The sequence below is a fragment of the Abramis brama genome (genome assembly GCF_963993115.1).
Source record: "Abramis brama genome assembly, chromosome: 5".
Classification (NCBI taxonomy): Eukaryota; Metazoa; Chordata; class Actinopteri; order Cypriniformes; family Leuciscidae; genus Abramis; species Abramis brama.
Genome location: NC_139967.1, coordinates 6,171,188 through 6,197,083, shown reverse-complemented (window position 1 = coordinate 6,197,083; position 25,896 = coordinate 6,171,188). Strand labels below are relative to the sequence as shown.

The 25,896-nt window shown below is 36.2% G+C and overlaps 1 protein-coding gene across 4 annotated transcripts; it reads right to left on the bottom strand.

Moving 5' to 3' along the window:
* tnksb (tankyrase, TRF1-interacting ankyrin-related ADP-ribose polymerase b) lies at window positions 1-24,351 on the bottom strand. 4 transcript variants are annotated; one of them, XM_084114614.1, is made up of 28 exons: window positions 23,792-24,351; window positions 22,610-22,834; window positions 21,253-21,348; window positions 20,659-20,695; window positions 19,819-19,894; window positions 17,771-17,791; window positions 13,423-13,517; window positions 12,598-12,664; window positions 12,281-12,467; window positions 12,080-12,198; window positions 11,908-11,999; window positions 11,748-11,826; window positions 10,146-10,317; window positions 9,952-10,031; window positions 9,195-9,340; window positions 8,946-9,111; window positions 7,859-8,078; window positions 7,662-7,771; window positions 6,957-7,145; window positions 5,790-6,027; window positions 3,695-3,774; window positions 3,484-3,604; window positions 3,291-3,388; window positions 3,134-3,208; window positions 2,000-2,105; window positions 1,002-1,188; window positions 755-911; window positions 1-407 (listed from the first exon to the last, which is right to left on the bottom strand). In XM_084114614.1, exons 1-28 carry the CDS (start codon window positions 24,291-24,293, stop codon window positions 321-323), a joined length of 3,828 nt encoding a protein of 1,275 aa, XP_083970740.1. In that variant the 5' UTR covers window positions 24,294-24,351; the 3' UTR covers window positions 1-320. The 4 variants fall into 4 exon arrangements, with proteins under 4 accessions (XP_083970740.1, XP_083970738.1, XP_083970739.1 ...); XM_084114612.1 differs by having other exon boundaries at window positions 11,718-11,826; window positions 23,792-24,347; XM_084114613.1 differs by lacking the exon at window positions 17,771-17,791 and having other exon boundaries at window positions 11,718-11,826.
* Between the last annotated feature and the right edge of the window lie 1,545 nt (window positions 24,352-25,896).

Genomic DNA, 25,896 nt, shown 5'->3' with positions numbered 1-25,896 from the left:
TCCTGTTGATGAGATTTATTTAAAAGAAATGAACAGACTCAAAAAAAAAAGGTTCCATTAAAATACAACTCAAATAGCATTGTTAAACAGTCAGTTTTACATGTTTTCTTTATACTACCTGTACATTAAACTTCACAATTGCAACTATTTTCAAATAACTTAAGTAACTTGTTTTTAAAAGTGCAAATTCATAATTCATACATGGGAATTCCATGGGTAAGACGTGGGTACATGGGAAAGTTCACATTTCCTTTGTGCAACGAGAGTGAGAAAGAATGAGTGAGCGAGTGAGTGAGTGAGTGTGAAACGCAGTGTATTGACTATGACTTCTGCTCTGCTCCTGTGGAGGACTGAGGCGTGCTGTCCGGCTTTATTATCTGATAAGTGATGAGATACTCTGGATAGGCCTGGAAAACAACAACAAAACACATTAAGGGGACATTCACACAGAACATGTTTTTTCTTTCCACTGTGTTACTTTTCCATTGTTTTTCAATGTAAACGTGCTAGGCGGACGTGTTTAACCATTGTTTTCGTATCTTTTGCGGCGTCTCACGCATGACACGCCATTCTAAAACAGAGACCTAGCCTGCATCAAAAATGCGTTCTGTGTGAACCGGCCCTAACACACTACGGTTACACTAAAGGCCCTGATATACCAACAAAATCTGGCCAAAATTAAGCAACTTATCAAAGCAAACTTTCCAGAAAAGGCTGTTAAACAACTTGGAACTATCATTGGTCTTTGGCGTACCTGTTCTCCGCGGTAGATGACATACTCGGCGTAGGCCAGGCCGTTGACACTGGGACGGCCGATCACAGAGTGATGTCCAGGGGGAGCGTGGGCCATCTTCATGGCGCTGAACTGCAGAAAGGACTTTCCCAATGTCACACGACAGAACAACATTTGCCTGTGGGAAATCAACACATGAACATGAAGAACATCCTCTTGTGCATATGTTTACGTTGCATGTCTTATTGTGTCAGGTGTGTTCATGTACCTGTGGCACACGTAACAGGAACGGTCTTTGTGAGTGGGGCAGCCAGTGCCGCCCCCGATGCCATAGACGTACTGGTTACTCTTAGACGAGTTCTCTGCGAAATATATGCCAGCTCCAAACATGCCACCAATATATGCATGACGCTCATCGAATCCTTTATGGATGATGGCATTTATGAACGGAGATCCTGAAAAAACAAAACATGCTTAGGATTATGATAAGGAAAACAACTCAACTCAAAGCAAAACGCAAATCATGGCTACATATAGCAGTGATGCATTTACAGCACATTTCAATGACAGAAAGTACTTTTAACTTGAACTTTGAAGGTCATTTGGTATTAATAATTTAATTTGTATAGGCAGATGGTAAGGTTTGTGGTCTTATAAGGGATAAAAATAATGGCCTACCAAAACTAATTAATTAAAAATTAGCAGCTCAAACAGAGCATGGTCGATACAATTTTTAAACTGTTTTTGTAAGAAGTCTCTTATGCTAATCAAAGCTGAATTTATTTAATCAAAAATACAGCAAAAACAGTAATATTTTGAAATATTTTTTACTATTTAAATTGATTGTATTTTTATATATTTTACAATATAATTTATCGCTGAGATGCAACGTTGAATATTCAGCAGTCAGTGTCATATCAATGTTGAAAACAGTTATGCTGCATGACTTTTTTTTTTAGGATTTTTTGTATATATATATATATATAAAGCATTTTCAAAAAAATAAACAAATTCCCAGTATGACGATAATTACATTGGGACAAAAAGGTAAATCTTAGAATAAACCATTTTCTTTGTGTCCTTACAAGGTGATATATTGTTTAATATATGTATTGTTATATATATATAAATGAGCCCTACAATTTATGCACTAAATATAAAAACTGAAATGAAACTGAAGTTTATAAATAAAACTACTTTTATTCTTTACGTTTCATTTGTCTAAGTATGTTTTCAATTCATAGGACAAGCGAGTTCTGTACTTACCGTGAAACAGCATTCGCTCATTGTGGTGGTTGTGATTCTCGTCTGCAATCTCTTTCTGCCTGTGTGTATATCGCTCTCTCAGTTTCTTATTCACCACCTTCTGGATCTACGTGACAATTAGATGACAGTTAAGCCTGTTTTATACTTCTGCGTCGAACTCACGCCGTAGCTACGTCGTAGGCTGTGTGTAGCGCGCGTACCCTTCGGCGTACCCTTACATGCACCTCTCCAAAAATGTAACAACGCGTCAACTCTACGCGGACACAAGCGCTGTGATTGGTCTGCTAGGACCGCTCCCTCGGGTTTCACATGCTCCCTCTGCGCGCGTCAACGCGGACAAGACGCAGAAGTATAAATGAAAACCAACGCGTTGCCTACAGCATAGAGGCTTCGGCGTAGGTCCGACGCAGAAGTATAAAACAGGCTTTAGATTTTGCTCAAGAGTAAAACAGACATAGATAAAGTGATAATTCACCCAAAAATGAAAATTCTGTCATTTACTCGCCCTCATGTCGTTCCAAACCCATAAGACTTTCATTCATCTTCGGAACACAAACGATCAGCAAACAATGTTTACAGGATTCAAATATGGTCAAGGAAGCTCAAGCATGAGAACCAATGAGGTTCATTCTCGTGTTACGCATCACGTTTGAGCTTCTGCAAGAACCAATGAGGTTTGTTCACGTGCATCAAGCAAATATAGTTGAGCTTGATTTTATGTTTGCTGATCAATGTTTATACAGTATGTAAATAAAAGCCTAAATTAAAATCATATAAAGCGATCATGTCTCTTCAGGAGACTTGGATTAAACCACTAAATTCACATGGACTTTCTTTACGATCTCTTCACAACCGTCAGAGCTTTGGGTGAATAGACTTTCAATGGAAAGAAAGAAATCTCTCAGATTTCATAAAAAATATCTTCATTTGTGTTCCAGAGAACAAGTCTAATGGGTCTGGAACGACATGAGGATGGCATCATTTTCAATTTTGGGTGAACTAACCCTTTAAGATATGTTTCTATATTAAAAAAAAGATCATACAATATGTTTATGTAATACTCTTTTGGACAACAATACCTATTTTAGATCAGTTAAATATCACTAATGTTGAATGCATTTGGTGTGTGTTTACCTTGAGGACATTATATCGACTGAAAACGCCACCCGCGTTTCCTCCATCCCTGTGCTCCCGAATTGTGCTTTGCATCTGTGACCAAAAAACAAACACTCATCACACAGAGCCCAAGCAGACGGCTATTTGAAACAGCCCAGAAGTGTTCATGTTTTACCTCTTCCTCAACAGACTGAAACTCTTTATCATCCACAGCCAGGTCAATCAAAACTGTGCCCTGATTGGTGCAGTGGAAGGTCAGGTATGGGTTGGCACCTGCGGCGTTACAGATAACAAGATTCAAATCTAATAAAAATATACTGATGCAAGCAGGAGCAGCAGAACTGATGTTTTATGAGACAGACACTCACCCTGCTGTCCTCCCAGAAGCCTCTCAATGCCTTTGATGAGTTTATGACGGTGTCCGTAAGCGTTGATGCCGATCTCCTTGAGCTCCTCGTGACCCATGTCAGCCAACACGTCCAGAGTGATCTAACGGAAAAAGGACACACCGTTACAAACACGCAAAAACGTTGCACTAGAAGAAATAAAAAAGTTGAAAGATGTCTCTGTCTTTCTCACCTGTTCTCTCTCGAAGATGTCCCTCAAGTGTTCAAGCCCCAGACTCTTCAGGAATTGTGAGATGTTCATATCTAGGACAGCTATGGTACAAAAAGACATTTTAACAAAATAAAAATTGCAAAAATGTAAACAGTTTTTTTTATTTTTTTCAGAAGTGAATGATTTTAATGATATAAAATTCTACTAGCGTTACTCAGACTTTCATTCCTCTATCAATGTGAGCAAATTGATGATCTGAAGTAGTCTAACAGTGTTTACTGGAATACTATTCATCAGCAGAAGTGTAGTCCGATACCCGAACGAATGACTCATGAGCCGGTTCTTTTGAATAAATCAGTGCGATCAGTGTAGTTTGATTCCAGACCAAATGTTTCTTATAAGGCAGTAATTTTTAGTGAGTCAAAGTCACACAGCATGATCAGCAGTGTTGGGGAAAGTTACTTTAAAAGTAATGCATTACAATATTGCTTTACTCCCTAAAACTGTAAGTGCGTTTCCTTTACAGATTTGTGCAAAACTTTTGCGATTTTTTCTAAATGTTGACAAAAAACTATTGCGAAATGACGGCGTTTCCATTAACCGATGTTATGCAACTAAAACTTCATTTTTTCCTCTCGCGATAAGTAAAATCATTCCAAAAACCATGGCAACGGACGTTGGTAGGAAGATGTATTTGTGTTTTCCAAGCATTAATGGTAAGGAACGACCCTTATTATACTTGTGAGCGGCACATATGAGGTGTTTCTGGGTGTTTCTCCCTGATATCTGCTTCGAGGTCTTGACTGTGGCATTTATTTGAGGTTTAGAATCCATTATTGCTGTAATTATTTTGTCTTTTATGAATTTAATAAAGAACTCTGTCTCATATTCTGTCCAAACACACCGCGTCGTCTACGTCAGCTGACCTGTAAATGCGCAAAAACTGTTTCCATTGCAGTTTTGCGAAATATTTATTTTTCGAATTGCCTGAAAAAGCACCTCATGCGAGCGTAAAAACTTTTTTGCGATAAATGGGAGTTTTTGCGAAATTGACGCGTTTCCATTGGGCGTATTTTCAATTCGCAATTTCAATTTGCGCAATTTGAAGGGTAATGGAAACGCGGATTGTGTTAGTTACTTTTTATGGAAAGTAATTTGCTACGTTACTTTTTTGGCAACTTTTTCTCAACTGGGCTGGGCTTGTTTGTTTAAAAATAAAACTTTTAATTTTGGCAAATGTAAAGGCCATTTCACACTAAAAGTGAAGTGAATAAACGAACGAATGAAGTGAACATTCTTACTTCAGCATTAAAAATAATAAAATGAAACAAATATGATGATTAACTAAAGTCAGTTTTCCTTATTAATTGGTTAATAAAGTGAGATTATTTAACATTTAATTATTGCAGGTTTGCATAATATTCTAAGTTTGCATTTCACTGTCTTTATTCATTTTGAGGAATATAAATTAATATAATATAAATTCTATTTATAGAATTTATAAATAGAATTTATATTCTAATATAAATTCTATTTATAAATTCTATAAATAGAATATAATAGAATAGAATATAAATTAATAGAATAGAATAGAATTAAATTAATAATTTAATTATTGCAGGTTTGCATAATATTCTACATTTGCACTGTTTTTATTCATTTTGAGGAATGCTGAATCTGCTTTTGCGATAGTGAGATGTGCTCACATTTAGTCTAGAACTACAATAACCATCATGTTTACACAGCGCACACAACGCCTCTACACTCCTGATTTCTCTCAACATGGGGAAAGGAGAGCTGTCAGTCAATAAATGGGAAAACAAAGTAACTTATTTTAAAAAAAAATAACTGTTGTAAATTTAAAAGTAGTGCATCACTTTACCAGTTACTTTAAAAAAGTAATCTGATTACATCACTCGCGTTACTTGTGATGCATAAGCCCAACACCGGTGATCAGTGTAATTCGGTTCAAGAACAAGCTATGAAGTGGTTCTTTTTAGAGAATCAAAGCAATACGGTATCAGTGTATTCTGATTCCTGAATGAATGACTCTTCTGAGGCAGTTCTATTGTTTCTTCTCACTAACTTCTTTTCACAACATCTTGATCTTTCTCACCATCTCCTTCCTTCCGCTCAGTTCCGGCGGCTCCATCAGCAGGTCCTGCCGCCCCTCCACTGGCCCCGTCGCAGAGGGGCCCGGCCAGGTTATCGATGCTGGAGGCGGCAGAGAGGCAGGAGGGTGTGGAGGCGGGTGATATCAGAGCGGCGCTGAGGACGGTGGCCTGCGGTTTGAAACAGCTGGGAAGAGCATCAGGAGGCATCGCGTCCATCAGCAACGCACGGATGTCATCGGCCTAATAAACACAGATGAATGAACCTGATCAGAGCCTTACTAGTGAACACGAAATCCAAAAATCTAAATCAACCTTTGTTTCTGGTCATATTGTGCATTATTCATCTGTGTAATGTTGGTAACACATGACAATAAGGTTATATTTGGTAACAGTAGTTAACGATAGCAAACATGAATTAATAATGAATACATCTACAGCATCTGTTTATCTTAATTAATGTTGATATCAACACTTACTAATACATTTTAAAGTCGTATCTGTTAACAATTGTGAATGCACTGTGAACTAACATGAACAAACAATGAAGAATTATATTTTTTAACTAACATTAACATAAATGAATAAATGCTGTAAAATATTAATTACTCATTGTTATTTCTTGTTAGCTAATGCATTTACTAATGTTAATGAATTGGACTTTACTGTAGAGTGTTATGTTTTTACAATCTTCATTACGATTATTGTCGGCTTTTTGACTAATTGCTTTTGTTCCTCTTTTGTAAGTTGTGTCTGCTGGATAAAAGAGTCTGCTAAATGCAAAAATGTTAAAAGTTAAAAAGTTAAATAAAATTCTCCACCACTGAAACAACTTTTTTTTCTGTTTACATAAGTGAGGAAAATAACACTGACCAATAATATTGCAGCCTAATTTTCCACAATTCAATCAAATTTGTTTTTCACAAGTTCTGTTGTTTCAGAAACATGTCATATGTAGAAGTTTATTTTAGAAGTAAATTTACACAAAGCATTGAAAGTCTAAATTAATACATGTAAATGCATACATTTTCACTTTTACTTTAACATTTTTATTGCAAATTGCAATGATATAAAGTTTATCTTCCAGGATCAATCTCTTATCTTAAAGCCAAGTCAACACTGATATTTTCTTAAGTAGAGTGTTATCTAACAGTTGTGGTAGGGTAGTTTACCGTGGCCAGGTCCAGAGCGGTCTGTCCCTCCTGGTTCTTCATGGTGGGGTCAGCGCCGTGTGCCAGTAGCAGTGCACACAGCTGTGTACGGCCCTTCTGTGCAGCCTCGTGCAGCGGAGTGAACGCCCACTTATCTGTCGCATTCACGCACGTGTTAAACTTGATCAGGAGGGCAGCGATATCCACATGCTGGACAGAACGAGAGAGAAGGCAATTATAGAAGCAGTATTAGTGTCATGATTCCACCACAATATTGCGGTTCAGCACAACATACATACATACATACATACATACATACATACATACATACATACATATAGGTATCGCATTGTTCTCTACTGACTTTGGGGCAGTAAGAATTTTTTTTAAAAAGAAATTACTTGTATTCAGTATGCAGTATGTATTCCTGTGCATTAAACAAAAGTGACAGTAAAGACATTAAATTCAGTTCTTTTGAACTTCCTATTCGTCAATGAATCCTGAAACAAAAAAAAATTATCACCATTTCCACAAAAACATTAAGCAGCACAACTGTTCTCAACATACTGATCATAATAAATGTTTCTTGAGCAGCAAATCAGCATATTAGAATGATTTCTGAAGGATCATGTGACATTTCAGACTGGTGTAAGTATTCTACAACACCAATCCTTTAAAGATAAAGTAATTTATGCAGACTAAACTTCCCACAGCCTGATCTCTCACCCCATATGAAGCAGCGTTATGCAGAGGGATCAGTCCTCCTTTATCCTGAGCGTTCACATCCGCTCCGTGCTCCAGGAGATACTCGGCCACCTCCAGGTTATTGTAACCAGCTGAATTCATTCAAAAATGAATTAATTCATTAATAAAACAGCAAACAGACGAGATGAATGCGTGTTCAGTGTGAGAAAGCACGTTACCTGCCAGGTGCAGTGGTGTGGAGTTCCTGCCCTGTGTGTCTCTGCAGTTGATGTTCTCAGGACTGCAGAGTTTCTGCACGCGAGCTAAACAGCCCTTCTTAGCGGCATCCAGCAGAGCAGCGTCTCCACGCAGAAGGTCCTGGATGTCTGTGTCTCCGTCCTTCACCATGTCCAGAGCCATGTTGCCATCGCGGTTCTTCTTAGATGGGTCAGCGCCATGCTAAAGAGAGAGTAGATATGATTTAAGATTGCAAAAAAAACAGCAAAACATCATTTTGAAGTTAAAGGTACAATTTCACCTTTAACAGACTTTAAGTGAGGAAAAAGTAGCATGCGCGTAAAATGACTGGTGAATGGTTTAACTGGATTTAATCTAAATGGCAGCTAAAATATTTAATGAGATTCTCAACAAGAAAATTCTTAGTGAACAAATCTTAATTTGTTTTTTAACAGATATTTTTAGGACACTTTTTTTATAATAATAATAACTATGATATATTTACAGATATTTAAGTATTTATATTTATTAAAATATCATTATGTATATTACAATATTATAATTTCCAAAAAGTCTATCTATTTTTATCTAGAATCTGACAAATTTAAATATGAAAAAAATACACACATATACATACATACATATATATATATATATATATATATATATATATATATATGTATGTATGTATATGTGTGTATTTTTTTCATATTTAAATTTGTCAGATTCTAGATAAAAATAGATAGACTTTTTGGAATATATCAATATTATAATATATATTATTATAGCGTTCTATAGTCTATAGACTTTTAGATATATATATATTCAATCGGAATACCTCGATCCCAAATAAATATAGGACACTGGATAATACTATATTTATTCTCTTCTATTATATTCTATTCACGCATAATCTACGAAACATGGGTTTGTTTATTTGATAGTATTTGTGAGCCGAAAGTGAAATGTAGAGTGTGGCAAAATAAGCAGTGAGCGTCTCAACGATATGAAAATATGAAATTCCCATGCAATCATGATATTCATTATGAGGCCAACATGTGCATGATTTCTCCATCTGAGGTATCAAACCTTGAGCAGTAGTTTGCAGATCTCATATTTGCCCTTGGCTGCAGCTTCATGTAATGGTGTGAACTTCCAAAGGTCCGCCACGTTCACAGACGCTCCATGTCTCACCAGCAGCTCTGCCACCTCATAGTGACCATACGAACACGCGTTGTGTAAAGGAACCAGACCACTGATCAAGAGAAAGATAGAGAGTCAGTGACAGTCAGATAATGCCAACACAGAGCAATGATAGTCAGAGGAAGATGATCGTACCCTTTATCTTTAGCGTGCACATCGGCCCCATGATGCAGCAGGTATTCCACCACAGCCACACGGTTGTAGCCTGCAGCAAAATGCAGCGGGGTGGAGTGACGGCCCTCCAGATCACGACAGTTCACGTTTTGAGGGGAGCACAGTTGCTATGGAGGACACACATAAACATCTTCCTTCACAAACCACCATCAAATGAATAATAATAATTTATTAGGTATGTTTACGTGAACCCATTTTCCCCAGAAGTCTAATTCGCTGCTGGTTCCTTTGAGATTTTCCTATGTTTTTTGTTTTGTTTTGAGTAAAATGAATAAAATAAGGTCTGTGGTTTTGCTCTACAGTCTACAACATAAACGGCACACACTCACACCCCAAAAGTTCTTATCTAGAAATAAAAAACAAACTGTGTGTGCAATTTAGTTTGTAGAACAAGTATCGTCGAGTTATGTTTACCACAGACCTTATTTTACCATTATAAATAAAAGAAAACATCTTCCTGGTTCTGCACCACTCTATTGATCAGATTATTAACTTCATTCAAATCGAGCTCAATCGAATTAGTCGAGGTGTTTACATGAAGGCTTTTCAGTCCGATTAAGCCATAAATACGATGAGCAGATTATTTGAGTGCAAGTAAACATAGCTATTGATTTCCTGATGGATAAAATCGAAAAAAAAATGTGTGTTTTACGTCACATTGCTGAAGTGAAATGGATTTTGAACATGTTAACTTTAAAGTTGCTAAACTGTTATTTACCTTAACTGTGTCAAGGTCTCCGGCTTTAGCAGCCTCAAGAAAACGATAATCCACGTCCGAATTACGGGGAGGAATGTTCTCTGGAGAAATAAATGCAGGAAAATCATTACAGATTAAGGACATCTTTAGAAATGAAACAGAAAATTCATTAATCATACTGGAAATGAAGCTCAGAGTAACGGATGTAAAACTACCATTAAGTATTTGCTGAATGGCTTCATTCCCCATTTGTGAAGCTGTGAAGCCCTGCAATGAAATGATTGACGGGTCGGCTCCGTAACTCAGCAATAATCTGCAAGTCTGGATGTGGCCAGCGAGGGCCGCCCTGTGCAGAGCTGTCTGTCCCAGTGTGTCCACAGCATTCACCTGAACACACACACTCACAAAGCTCAGTGAAAAAGGTTTATTATAAAGATAAAGTACTGTTCAAAAGTTTGGGGTCCGCTTGTAGTAGTATTACAGTTTCCACAAAAATATTAATCAGCACAATGTTTAGAAACATATTCGAATTATTTCTGAAGGATCATGTGACACTGAAGACTGGAGTAATGATGCTGAAAATACAGCTTTGATCACAGGAATAAATTACATTTTAAAATATATTCAAACAGAAAACAGTTATTTTAAATTGTAATAAAATTTCACAATATTACTGTTTTTACTGAAGAGCAGAAGAGAAATCAGTAACACTTTAATTGAAGGGCTGTGCATAAGACTGACATGACACCTTCATAATCATGACATGACACATGAAGGAGGTTTTATGCATGTTTATGTCATTAAGTGTCATTCGGTCAATTATGACATTTTTATGCAAATATGAGATTGTTTGAGATGTCTTTGTCATGACAACTTGACAAACCAATACATCATAATAACCTGTCATAAATGTGTCATAAACATGACATAGCAGATCAATTATCAAACTTAAGAAACTACTTAGCGTTATGGGTTATGTTGTCTTGGTAATGTCAAGTTGTCATGACAAAGATGACAAAATGACAATTGTCATTAACATGCATAAAACCTCCTTCATATTCATGACGTGTCATGTCATGATTATGAAGGTGTCATGTCAGTCTTATGCACAGCCCTTCAAGTAAAGTGTTACCGAGAAATCATACCGACCCCAAACATAGAAAATAGCTCCTAGTTAAAAATGGCACAATTTCACTCAATATTTGTGTGCAAATATTCTGCATTTTGAGGGAATTTATATAGTGAAAAGCCATTTTTATATAGTATACATCATAATTATAGTACAGTATATAACATTTTGGTAACAATTTACAATAAGATTTCATTAGTCAGCATTAGTTAACTACATTAGTTAACATGAATTAAGAATGAACCACACTTTTACAGCTTTTATTTATCTTTGTTAATTTCAACATTTACTAATACATTATTAAAATCTAAAGTTGTATTTGTTAACATTAGTTAATGCACTGTGACCTAACATGAACGGCTGTATTTGAACTAACGTTAAAGATTAACAAACACAATAACAAATGTATTGCTCATGGTTAGTTAATGTTGGTTAATACATTAACTAATGTTAACAAATGAAACCTTGTTGTAAAGTGTTACCAACATTTTTAATGTATCATTGTTTTATAATTTACAATTTGATTTATTAAAAAAAGAAGCCTGAAGTGTGAAACACATTGTATCCCATATGGTAAGGTATGAGATAACAGATACATTTATATAGTTGAAGATGAAAGCAGCTGCCAAAGTAGACGGCATATAGCAAAGCAGCTCACTAGATCCTGGAACATATCCCATGCTGGTACCTTCGCTCCATGTTTCTGCAGGACTTCAAGCGCATCATTATGACCCCGCTCAGCCGCTACGTGGAACGGAGTCATAAAACTAGTGGAAGAAAGAATAAGCGAATGTGAGAAACAGCAACCAAGAGATTCAACAATGTGTCTAACAAAGTAGAACACTCACTCCTTGTTCTTCTCGTGAATGTTGGCACCTTTCCGCAGGAGCAGCTCTGTGACCTGTTTGCGTTTGGGATGAGGAGACGCTACGGCGCAGTGCTGCGAACAAAAATGGTTAGAGATCTTAATAAACACATCATCAAAACCCTCAGCGTTCAGAGATCATGCCCTGCGCTCACCAGAGCGGAGTCGTGCGAGTGAGGGTGTTTGAAGCTGATGATCTCTTGAGCCGTTTTCTTGACCTTTGCCATGTCTGCCTCACGGGCCGCTTGCAAAAGCGTGTGTCCTTTGAACTCATCTGGATGAAGGAAAATCGCAAAAGATCAAATGATTGCACCTAATATATTGAAATAAGCGGATGCAGGGTGTATTGCACTTACAGGTGAGTCTCTCTTTAAGCTCAGGTGTGGGCGCCACATCCACCGCGCTCTTGCCGTGGCAGTTGAGCAGTGTGGGATCGGCGCCGTGACTCAGCAGCAGTGAACACACCTCCACTCGATTCTTACTGGCCGCCTCGTGCAGCGGGGTGAACTGCCATAAGTCCATGGCATTGACGCACGCCCCGTGCTGGGAGCGAGACATACAGGAAACCGTCAATCACAATAAGCAGAAACTCAGAATCAAAACAATAAAGCATCTGTGCTGGAGGAGCAGATATATATCAATCAGTAAGTATTGGCTGGATTATTCCATTTACCTTTAACAGGAGCTCTGTGACCTCGTAGTGACCATAAGAGCACGCATTGTGCAAAGGAACCAGACCACTGATAGAGAAAAAATTATTATTTCAGAATTTATCAAAAGATCATGATAAACGCTGATGACCTTGTGTTAATACACGTTCCTGGTCTGATTGTTCAGAGCAGATTATTTAAAATAAATAATATATGCAATCAAATATTATGTATTATATATACACATATACAATACTAATAATATTCAAAGGTTTGGGGTTGTTGTTTTTGAAAGAGTCTCTTACACTCACCAAGGCTGCATTTATTTGATCATGTAATATTTTTAAACATTACGATTTAAAAGAACTTTAAAATATATTTTAAAGTGTAATTTATTCCTTTGATCAAAGCTGAATTTTCAGCATCACTACTCCAGTCTTCAGTGTCACATGATCCTTCAACATTCCAATATTTGCTGCTCAAGAAATATTTCTGATTATTATCAATGTTGAAAACAGCTGTGCCGCTTAACATATTTGTGGAAACCATGATAAGTATTTATTCAAGATTCTTGGATGAATAAGAAAGTTCAAAAGAAGACAATTTATTTAAAAAAGAAATCTTTTGTAACAAAGTAAAAGACTTTACAGTCAGTTTTGATCAGTTTAATGCATCCTTGCTGAATAAAAGTATTAATTTCTTTAAAACAACATCTTACTGACCTCAAACTTTTGAATGGAAGTGTATTTAAATAATACATACATTTTCATGAAATTTACATTTCAAGTTGGCTTTACATACTGGACACTACATGTTTAAGAGAGAGACAGGAAGTAGTAGTTGCTCACCCTTTGTCTTTGGCATGGACGTCAGCACCGTATTGCAGCAGTAGCTGCACTATACGCACACGATTATACCCAGCGGCCAGGTGAAGAGGGGTGGACTGGAAAAGAAGAGAGAAAAATTAATAACCCGTCTAAATATATTCAGTTCACTTAATGGAGCTAAATTAATGATCATCAGTAATACAAGCGCTCATCTCACATAACCCAAACTCAAGTATAATTATATAAACCTGCTTGTAACTCATCCCAACATTAGACAGCTAACTTGTGTAATGCATTTCAGTTTTGAAATTTCATCCTTGATGTTTTTTTGATGCAAATGCGAAGCAGTGCCTAAACGCCCGTTCACACCAAGAACGATAACTTTAAAGATAACTATATTAGCGTCCACACAAACGCACAATATCATTCTGTTTATTCTAAGTGTGCCATCAGCCACTTTAAATGCTCGCGCTCTCAAAAGCAGGATGGATTCTGATTGGCTGTCAATGTTTTTATCATTCATCAGCTGGAAAAAAAACATTCTGAAAGTGATTCCAACAATATAATTTCTCTGTGCCATTATTAGGCCTGTCACGATTATGAAATTTGGCTGACGATTAATTGTCTAAAAAATAATTGCGGTTATGCCGATTAATTGTCAGTTTTAGGGCTTTGTGCTTCATTTATTAAATAATTGTGATGAATTTAATCCTTTGTAAGTTATCATTTTGCAGTGTAAGATTACAGTTAACACCTTTAAATATTAAATAAATATATTCAATATGACAATTTGTTTATTAAACTTAGTAAGTGTATAAATCAGCAGCAAAAAGTAATTTTTTAAAACATCTGCACAGTAATTTAATAAAATCTAAACATGTTAATAAAAACAAATGTGCACAAACCATGATAATATGATACGCTTCAAAACAGAGCGGAACAAAGCGCGTATGCGCATCGCGGGTGCAGAATGATGTGCTTAATGCAACATGGAGTCACAGTGCGCAGCGCTGCACAAGTGCGCATTTAAAAGTTCACGGCACAAAGCGAAGAAATGTCGAGGGCACAAATCCTAGTGTATATCAGTCCAACAGTTTATTGATCATTTGTTTCTTCACAGTTTTAAACTCCAGTTATTGTGCGTCTGATGCCAATTCATAGTCCTTGTGCTGCACACGGTAGCGAGCGAGTCATTTAGAAACAGCAAAAAACTCCAGCAAAATAAAGTCATTTTATGCAAATCCACAGCACTTTATCTACAGATCAAGCATTATAACGTCAATGTCACATTGGAGAAAGTTTTACCGTGTATCCTGTCGTAACCGGACGACGCGCGCTGTTTGAATGCCGAACGGGAATGATTGACAGCTGCAGAGTTTGAATGCTGAACGGAATGATTGACAGCTGCAGACGAGTTTGTGAACTTTAATTTAACAATGTAAATATACTACTGTCCCTCACATTAAGCTTCAGATGACTTTGAATATATTGCTGGAAAACGTAATTAGTGCTTGTCTATTTATTTTGGTCCATGACTCCCCCTTGTGCCGTAGGCCTATAAAAGAGCGCAATAATCGCGATCAGACGGTTATTTAATTATCGCGACAGGCCTAGCCATTATCGTTATAGTTGTGGTGTGAAATCTGCTATTCTTTTATACTTAGAGCGTTTTTTAGAACTATATCTTTATCATTATTCGTCATATATATATACATCAGTTATTATCGTCCTTGGTGTGAACGAGCCTTTAGTACCTCTAAAATCTGTTTCTACAGTCCACATTGAATTGTAAATATATGGATGCAATTAAAGATCTTAAAGAACAGGTAAATGCCTACTCGCACCAAGAACAAAACAAATAAGTGGAACAAATCACAGACGAAAGGTCACACCAAAAGCGAAACACTTGGGTCAAATCACATGCCTTAGCCTGATGCGTTTTATACTTAGTCATTGTATATGCTTCTCTAGAAGCCGAAATTCAGTGTCCCTACCATAAACCTAGAAGAGTCCAACTATAAGAGAAAATAACCACTGTTACCATAGAAACAGAAATAAAAAGCAAAAGAGCTCAGCACCAACAACAAACTCCCATGAAGCACTGAAAATGATGTAACAGAGTCAGTATCCAACATTATTTTGCATTAAAATTAAAAAATGTTCTGGTTTTATACTTATAATCGATGACTAAGCCAATAATAGTTCTATATTTTACCACCGTTTTTTAATTAAATCACATAATTTGCATTGCACTGCCTTAAGTACACAGACCAGCAAGTTTGTAATGTCAACTCGACTCAATTGTCAGTCAGAGCCGGTTGGATTGGTAGGTTCATGTCTTAGGTATCTTTATTGCAAGATTATTGAAATTCTTTTAAAGAAAATGGGGAAAAATAGGAATACTTTGTGGAACCACTAAAAAAAGTGAGCAGTCACTGTTGCGCACTATTGCCTCTTGGTGCAAATAGGCCTTTACAGCTGCAATCTGTCTTGAGCTCAATCGCTTAAACGGATAGTTCACTCAAAAATTAAAATTCAGTCATTATTTACAAACCCTCATGTCGTTTTAAACCTGTAAGACTTTCGTTCATCTTCGGAACACAAATGAAGATCTTTTTGATGAAATCTGAGAGCTTTCTATCCCTCCATAGACAGCTAGGCAACTACCACTTTGACGCTTCGAAAAGTTCATAAAGAGATCGTGAAACTAATCCATATGAATTGAGCGATTTAGTCCAAATTTCTGAAGAGATTCGATCGCTTTATATGATGAAGATTGACTTTAGACTTTTATTCACATATAAACATTCATCAACTCACACATCAGTTGTGGTAAACAGAAGCTCAAGCATGTTCGCTTGACGTGTGAGAACCAATGAGATTCATTCTAGTGTTACGCATCACGTTTGAGCTTCAGCAAGAACCAATGAGGTTTGTTCTGACGGGTCAAGCAGGTTCGGTTGAGCTTCTGTTTATGTTCACTGATCATAATATTAATAATAAATGTTATTTGTAACGCACTTTACATTTAAGCAAAATCCCAAAGTGCTACAATTTAGAAACAACCAAAATAAATATCAAATATTTGCAGTTAATAATATAATATAAAAATCAGCCAAAAAAAAAAAAAAAAAACTCTTCTAAAAAGGTGAGTTTTAAGACCGCATTTAAAAGCAACCACAGTGGGACTGGGAGCGGCTGCACAGAAAGCCCGATCTCCCATAGTACGTAGCTTAGTCCTGATCAGTGTTTATATGTGAATAAAAGCCTAAATTAAATCTCTTCATATAAAGCGATTGAATCTCTTCATATAAAGCGATTGAATCTCTTCAGAATATTTGGACTAAACCGCTCAATTCATATGGATTCGTTTTACAATCTCTTTTTGAACTTTTTGAAGCATCAAAGTGGTAGTTGCGTAGCTGTCAATGGAGGGACAGAAAGCTCTCAGATTTCATAAAAAAAATCTCTTCATTTACTGCATGTTTCAAAGATGAACAAAAGTCTTGCGGATTTGGAACGACATGAGGGTGAGTTTTGACTGATGAAAGAATTTTCATTTTTGGGTGAACTATCCCTTTAAAAAGAGATAATTATAAGTGACTCAAACCACTAGTAACTTAAATAGTCTAAACACACAAAAAAGTTACAAATTCATTCTCAGTTCATGCAGTGAATAATGAAGAAATAATGGTGACATGCCCTTATGACAGCCTGAACACAACCACAGCAAAACAATCTCAACAACGCAGCCATTTAGTAATGAAGATGTGCCTCAAATGTATGATGCATTCTCTGAGAGAATTATGTTTTTCAGTGCAGGATGGAGAGGCAACATTCAGATTCATATCATTATTAATGAGGACTGAAATAGAGTACAGAACAAGCAATGGGCAACAGTGCAACGTTTCTAGCAAACACACAATGGATCTAAACAGGACAGGATGTCAATCAGAAATCAGGAGTTAAACACCACGTTTGTGGAGAGCATGCGTGCTGATCACAACAAATCAAACAAACGGATTCAAAAACGTGAGCGGTGATGCGTGGATGTGGAGTTTAGGGGTAAAAACATGGTGGAGTTCTTGCAAAGGAAGACAGTTTAGAGAAGTTTTGTAAAAGAGTCAAAAAAGAGGTAAATGAAAGCCTTGTTTTCAGAACCTGCAGGAGTCACCAAAACATTAGCAGAGCTATTGGTTGATTGATGGATTGTGACCAGCAGAAAAATAAGGCAGGTTTCTGTGCATTTTAAGTGTGAACCAGCGTATGGATGGATTTTTAGGGGCAAAAATTAACAAAAAATAAATATAAATAAATAAATCACAGAAGACCAAATGAAACTAATTTCTGTTTCACAAAATAAACTTACCAGCATTTTTTGTGATGTTGACTGAATGTCGCCAGAACAAAAAACAAAAAAAAACAAAACAAAAAATTAGCTATAAACTAACATATTATCCATCAGAGCTAACTGTGGTGCTTGAAACCTAAAACAACAGCTAAAGCATCCTATATGAAGCACAATATCTTAAATATTTGGCTACTTTTTTAGAAACATTATTTCTTTGAAATGTATATTTCAATTTTTATTGATCAGTTCACACAAGATAATGCTAAAATTGATTTGAAATTTTCAATGGCTGATATAATACTTACATATACTGTATATACACACTACAGTTCAAAAGTTTGGGGTTGGTGAGACTTCTTAATGTTGTAGAGAGAAGTCTTTTCTGCTCACCAAGACTGCATTTATTTGATGAAAAATGCAGCAAAAACTAATATTGTGAAATATTATTACAATTTAAAAACTATTTTAATATATGATAATGTGTAATTTATTCCTGTGATCAAAGCTGAGTTTTCAGCATCATTACTCCAGTCTTCAGTGTCACATGATCCTTCAGAAATCAGTCTAATAAGCTGATCTGCTGCACAAGAAACATTTCTCATTATTATCAATATTGAAAACAGTTGTGTGTGGAAACTGGCTTTTTTTTTTCTGATTCTTATAAATGAATAGAAAGCTCAAAAGAGCAGAATTCATGTGAAATAGAATTCTTATTTCATTTATGTATTTACTGAGATCCTAAGACACTTTACAATGTGTCCTTAACTGAATAAAAGTATTAATTTATTTAAAACCCCAAACTTTTGAACGGTACATACACACAATTTAATGACAGAAAATGAGAAACAAAATTAGTTAATTACTTTCTACAATATTTCTTTGTATTCTTTACAACACATATGACAGAAAACCTTTATTATTGTATCAGTGCATCCCTTAGGTCTATAAACCGTTTCTTTGCTCATGCTCAGATATCAAAAACGATACCATTCATATATACTATGTTTGTTGCATAAATGTTGCCACACAAAGAATCTCAGACTGCAAAACAAAATGTCAGCGGTTCAAAGATATTTCTAGGTTTACAACATCTAAGGCATGATATCACTCCAAATATTAATGTCTATGTAGAGTTCATTCAAACATAATTTATGCTTGATCGACTATAATGTCCTGTATTTGATGTGAATTGTGGTGTTAATAGTTCAAAAACACTACTCTCAAATTATCAGTCCAAATTATATCACTTTACAATTTACACACAGGTATCAAAATCAGTACCGGTAAAAAAATAAGAAGTATCAGCCTCTAAAAAAAAAAAATATATATATAGTAATAATACATAATATCACTATACTACAGCATGAGTTACAGTAACTCAACATCCACTACAAGAAAAACAAGCAAATATTTAAGAAAAACACTAAAGTGAACTAATTTCTAAAAAGCCCTTCTGATATAAAGACACAGAGGTCTGAAGGGAGAACTGATGAATGAAGTGACCTGAAATGATCAGGGATGACGGAGGATTTAAAGGGAAATCAACGGTCCTGTTATAATGTTTAGAGAAAGAAATGGATCACAAGCTTTTGCCTAAATCATCATAAAGGTCAGATGTGCATCCAATAAGCGCCAAAGATCAACTGAAATCCCTCATAAAAATAACTGACATTAAAAAGCGGTCAGAGAGAACAATGGGGCAGTTAAGACTCGAAACAAACATTATAAAATTACATCAACCATACGTCCAGACTTAAACTCATTATGGGTAAAACTAGGTCAGAGCTGTTTACTCTAAACACAGTATTACGGAAAGAAAAAAACTCAAACAAGGGGACTTGGGATTGCCTTGACCTACATCTATATCATTTACATGACCAATGAAATACATGAAATCACATCCTGTATTTGAGTTTGAACAGAACTAGAGTATGGAAACAAAGTCAGACATAATATTTCTAAAATAGTCATACTAGGAATTTACATCTTATAAGGTATGTCAAATATTAAAAGCAACATTACGGAAAAATGTATGCTGATTAAATAAAATAACTCAGATCTGTTACCTTGCGTCCATCGCTGGCATGACAGTTGACGTTAAGTGGGGTCAAAAGTGCCATTAGCTTTTCCTCATTCCCGCTCCTAAGAAAGACGTTTTTCAAACAGAGGGAGACAAACACTGTTAGGAATGGCAACTTAGAGAAAAGACATTTCTGGATCAGTGACAGTCAGAGAAGATTCCAATGTACTTAATGGACCACGTCATCTTTTGAAATGCAAAATTTAACAAATTATTGAAACCTAGCTGCAAAAACGGCTTGCTTTAGGGTTGTTTTGAGAGCTGTAACTAAAGGATAAAGGAACTATATTGGACTTAGTTACTCATTTCGCATGCAAACACAGCCAATTTACATCGTCACGAGTCTTTTCAAGGCACAGTTACAAAAAAAATCTATTTAATTCTAAAAGATCAGAGAGAAGGTAGAACATAGCAATAAAAACAGATTTTGGGAGCAAGAAACCTTTAAAAGTCTAATGTCACATATATTTTAACATAATATAATTTAAGAGTTCATTGCACTATCACTCACTACTAAGAAAATATTCTGTAATTTTAGGATTTAGGATTCTATAATCTTAGGAGACAATTTTACTCAAAATCTCCCCAGTCCAAAAAACATTTATTGAAAACCAAATGGCTAAAAACGCTATATTCTTGAAGTTTTCTAAACATCAACATATGACCAATATGGCCAATACAGCACCTACAGCTCTGCACATTCTTCCCACAGTGCTCAAACAATCAAATCAAGATGTTTGAACAACAATCCAAAACCCCTTGAAACCAATTATAGAAGTGTTTATTTCAGCAACACACTGATATTATTATAGTTATTGTGGCTCACCTTGCTGCCTCCAACAGTTCATCCTTCTTATATTCACCTTAGGAATAAAGACAGACAGCAGGTGTCAGACAGACTTGAAAGGTGTGTGTGCGTGTGTGTGCGTGTGTGTGTGAATATGCTTAGTGTTCAGTGTAATGTAGCTATTTTCAGACTGGAAAACAAGCATACGGTTTATATTATGCAGTACTTTGCAGTTTTTTTATTAACATGTGAAACGGTATGCGGTATGGATTGATTAAAGTGTTCTGCTGCAACTTCACAGTTTAATTGGGCAAGTGCTGTCAAGATGGCATTTTAATCCAATTTTGTGTACAAATGCTTTGACATTATGGCTACCCAATCAAATAATGGATGATGGCCTTCACTTTTCAGACTGGAGTGCAGTACATTGTGGCACTTTTGTTATATATTGCACATTTTGTAGCAAGTCATTCAGGCATTCCGTGCGGTCAGAAATCTATTTACTGTGAATAATATACATACTACATGCCATTGTAAAACATAACCAATGTGCATTTATATGTCTGCTCATCAGATTGAGTGTGTGTGATTGTTAATGACTGTAAAGCAGATGTATGTACGTGCATGTCTCACCAGTGAGGACGGTCTTAGCAGAAGGGTCTGCCAGGTCCAGAGCTGATTTGCCGTCAGTGTTTCTGATGTTTGGATCAGCACCGTGCTGTAGCAACACTGTAAGGAACAGAATCAAGCAATAAAGTCATAAGGGATGCACCGATACTGAAACTGACGATATCAAAAGCAGATCATATTTAAAACTTTGGCCAATAACTATAAATATCTATACTGTTTTGCCACCTAAAATGTTCATACTAGATCTGCAATTTGAAATTTTAGAACAATCACCCATTGAAACATTTTAACACATATACATACATATATAAATACACACACACACACACACACTAAGACTATGCAGTGTTATTTTACATTTGCTTAATTTATTTCATTTGTATATTGTTATATTGTATTTATTTGTGCTTTTGCTTGTAATTTGATTATTTGTTTTCATTTTATTACTGATTGTTTATTGTCTTTAATAATGTTTTAAATTTAAATGTTAGGGTAGTAGTTTTAAGCTGTGGTATTAAAATTGCAATAGAGAATTGTGAAATTTCACTGGTATCTATACCCTGTATATATACACAGTTATCCATCTACATACTATAAATATTTTTGGTTACACTTTCCAATAAGGTTCCCTCCATTAACATTATTTAAGGCATTAGCTAATATGAACTAACAATGTGCAGTATATTTTTTATAGCATTTATTAATCTTTTTTAATAAAAAGACAATTTTTCATTGTTTCTTCATGTTAGTTCACATTGTGCACAGTTTAATTACAGTACATCTTTAAAAAAATCCTGATATTATCCGTTTCTAATATCAGCATAATATCAAACCGGATAAGCCAGAAAAATATGTAATACTGACCAAAACTGATATTTTCACCAATATATTGCACATCCCTAATGGTCACTCTCCACACTTCGCCAAATAACTTCGAAGAAACAGTACACACCGTACTCAGACAAACCCATTCATTGTGCAACTAATGCAAACATCAGAGATCCTGTCAGTTTTTCTCACTGAGAGTGCTGTCTCAGCACAGAGGTATTCAGCCGGACACTATGACATCAGGCCGCAGGAGACAAATGCTGCAGGGCAACAACATTACTATCACAACACAGCAATCCTGCAGCATGCTGGAACGCAACATCAGCTGGAACAGCTCTATAGACAACTGCTCAACTCCACACAATGTTGACAGGGACTCATTCCTAGACAACTCATTCATTGCCTTTCAGCAAGGGATGTACGATATATCGGTGACCATAAGAATTTGTTATTATTAGAGCTTTTTTAATGATCAGTATTGGTCTGATTAGACTATAATTGAAAACACAGGATTTCTCATATTAATCCGTACCAATGCACACGTCTATTTTGCCCTTGATGGCGGCCTCGTGCAGAGGTGTGTAGTTCCAGTTGTCTCGAGCGTTGGGGTCCGCGCCGCTACACAGCAGGAGGCTGACCACCTCCGCGTGCCCGAACGAGCAGGCGTTATGGAGCGGGATCAGACCACCGTCGTCGCGGGAATGGACGTTCGCTCCGGTCTGCAGGAGATGCTCGACCACGTCCTTTCTGCCAAAGCCTGTCAATCATCACAAATGACAATCAGTTTAAAATGCATTGAATCTAATATGATGAAATAAATAAAATAAAAATCACACATCAGATCTTATTGCACCTAACGAGTCTATTGAAAAGATTTTAGGTTAAAAATTATACATTTATGACAGTGAATGTGTATGTGGTTTAGATGCAGCAACTCTCTTAAATGATAGTTCACTTCAAAATAAGTGAACTACAATTTTCATGACATTTCAAACCCTTTTGATTTTCTTCATTAAACAAAACCAGATAGAATTTAGTAGAATGTTAATGATACTGACAAAAAGCATAATTCTGATTGAAATACTGCGTTATTTGTTTTAAATCAACTAGCTGTGCTGTCATTTGTTAGCCAAATTAAATGGTCCTGCAGAGCGACATACATTTTTATAAAGTGCTAATAATCCATATAGTCTCTTAATTAATATGAGATCATGAAAACTGCACGCTTATGCTTACTAATGCTGAAAATATCTCATTATATTAGTATGTCTGTACACAAGGTTATTTTTAAAAAGCAAGCCTTTTTTTTTTTTTACTTCATAATGTAAATTATAACACATTGAATAGATATTTTATCTCATAGACTATGTCCTTTTCCTTTCAGGACTGCACAATTACATCTCCAAGTTACCAAAACCCATCTTTTACACATGCAGATTTGCTTCAAATGATACATTATGCAAGATTATACCACGACACAATCATTGTGAGTAGTCAATTTACAGTACATCATTTTTATCAGAAAACAGCGCGCGCGCGCTCTCTAAATACATTATATATAACGTTACTTCTATTGACAAATCTCATGCTTCTATAAAACAGATTATTGTGGAACCAGAGGCAACAAAGGTGACGTTTTGTTGTTTTATAAGGTCACAAAACAAAGCAAAATGCTTAAAAACACATTATATGTGGCAAATACATAAATATAGACCTGCAGCAAAATGCAGTGGGGTTGATTTTCGTCCGGCCATGTCTTTAGCGTTCACGTTCACCGAGTCCACCAGCCTCTTCACCCGCGACACATCTCCGTTCCGACAGGCCTCAAATAGCTCTCTGAACGCTCCGCCAGCCCCGCACACTCCTTCCCCGGGACTGGTCGCTCCTGAGCCGGGACTCTGGCTGCCCGCGGTCGCGCTTGAACTAATGCTGCTACAGCTGGAGCTCCCCGGTGCTGTCGACGCTGCGCCGGCCACTGCTGTTACTGGGGCGGGCCGGTCCGGGGAAGAGGCGGAGGAGGAGGAGGAGGCCGCTGCGGACTCCATCGTCGCTCCGCCGCATTCCGCTGCGCCAGTAGACGAGGGGCTCAACAAACTCGTCGATTCGGGGATAATCGCGGACGGCGATTCGGGAGGGGGGGACGCGATCAAGGCGTTCCGCGGAGACGGCTGCAGGCTGCTTTGTTGGTGCTGCGAGGATCGACGGGGCACCGCCATTTTCCCCCCGAAGCTCCGTCTGTCAACAATAACAGCTGGAGCCGCTGCACTTCCGCTCAGTGCGAGGAAGCTTCCGGTTGGAGGCTATGCACTACTGATGATGCGCTGCTGTTAATTGCCTTAATTTATTTTACTACACAGTTAGCCTAAGTTAATTATATTTTCATATTAAAGTATCTATCTATCTATCTATCTATCTATCTATCTATCTATCTATCTATCTATCTATCTAACTTATCTATCAGATTGTCCAACTATAACTTATATCCATCCATCTATCTATCTATCTATCTATCTATCTATCTATCTATCTATCTATCTATCAGTTTATCCAACTATATATATCCATCTATCTATCTATCTATCTATCTATCTATCTATCTATCTATCTATCTATCTATCTTATCTATCTATCTATCTATCTATCTATCTATCTATCTATCTATCTATCTATCTATCTATCTATCTATCAGATTGTCCAACTATAAATTATATCCATCCATCCATCCATCCCATCTATCTATCTATCTATCTATCTATCTATCTATCTATCTATCTATCTATCTATCTATCTATCTATCTATCTATCAGTTTATCCAACTATATATATCCATCTATCTATCTATCTATCTATCTATCTATCTATATATCTATCTATCTATCTATCTATCTATCTATCTATCTATCTATCTATCTATCTATCTATCTATCAGTTTATCCAAATATATCCATCTATCTATCTATCTATCTATCTATCTATCTATCTATCTATCTATCTATCTATCTATCTATCAGATTGTCCAACTATAACTTATATCCATCCATCCATCCCATCTATCTATCTATCTATCTATCTATCTATCTATCTATCTATCTATCTATCTATCAGTTTATCCAACTATATATATCCATCCATCCATATCTATCTATCTATCTATCTATCTATCTATCTATCTGTCTGTCTATCTATCTATCTATCTATCTATCTATCTATCTATCTATCTATCTATCTATCTATCTATCTATCTATCTATCTATCAGTTTATCCAAATATATCCATCCATCCATCCATATCTATCTATCTATCTATCTATCTATCTATCTATCTATCTATCTATCTATCTATCTATCTATCTATCTATCTATTGTTATAAACAATGTTTATAAAACGGTTAGTTCCCATATGATTCTGATCGGTCAATAGCTGTGTTTTATTCAGGTTTTATTCACGATAAAACCCGCTTCACTCAACGGTTCTATGTATCACTACACAACACCCTTAGCAACCACTCTTAGCAACTTAAACATATTTGATCTCATTGATATTGTTCATTGAAGCTTGAGTAGAGTATTGTGAGAGATCGAGTAAGCGAGTGTACCTGCATTTACAGTAGACATAGCATTTTCCTTCAGGTCAGTGATATATTCATAATAAAAAAAATCAGTTTGAATGTCCGCTACGATATGTTGTCCTTTAAACAGTTAAGGGGTTTCCCCGTGCCCTAGTCATTTGTCAGTTGCGTCTTGCTTTTCTGTGTTCACAAGTTTGAGTCATTTCGATACAGCACAGCCTCTTGTACCTTATTGCTTACATAATTTAAAT

Bases quoted from the DNA above. Each gene is read 5' to 3' on its own strand.
- tnksb (XM_084114612.1), bottom strand. From the start codon at position 24,293: ATGGCGGTGCCCCGTCGATCCTCGCAGCACCAACAAAGCAGCCTGCAG. The intron at 22,835-23,791 runs GTCTATATTTAT...GATGATTGACAG, and splicing joins CCCACTGCATTTTGCTGCAG to GCTTTGGCAGAAAGGACGTG. The intron at 17,792-19,818 runs GTAACAGATCTG...GGCGACATTCAG, and splicing joins ATGCCAGCGATGGACGCAAG to TCAACATCACAAAAAATGCT.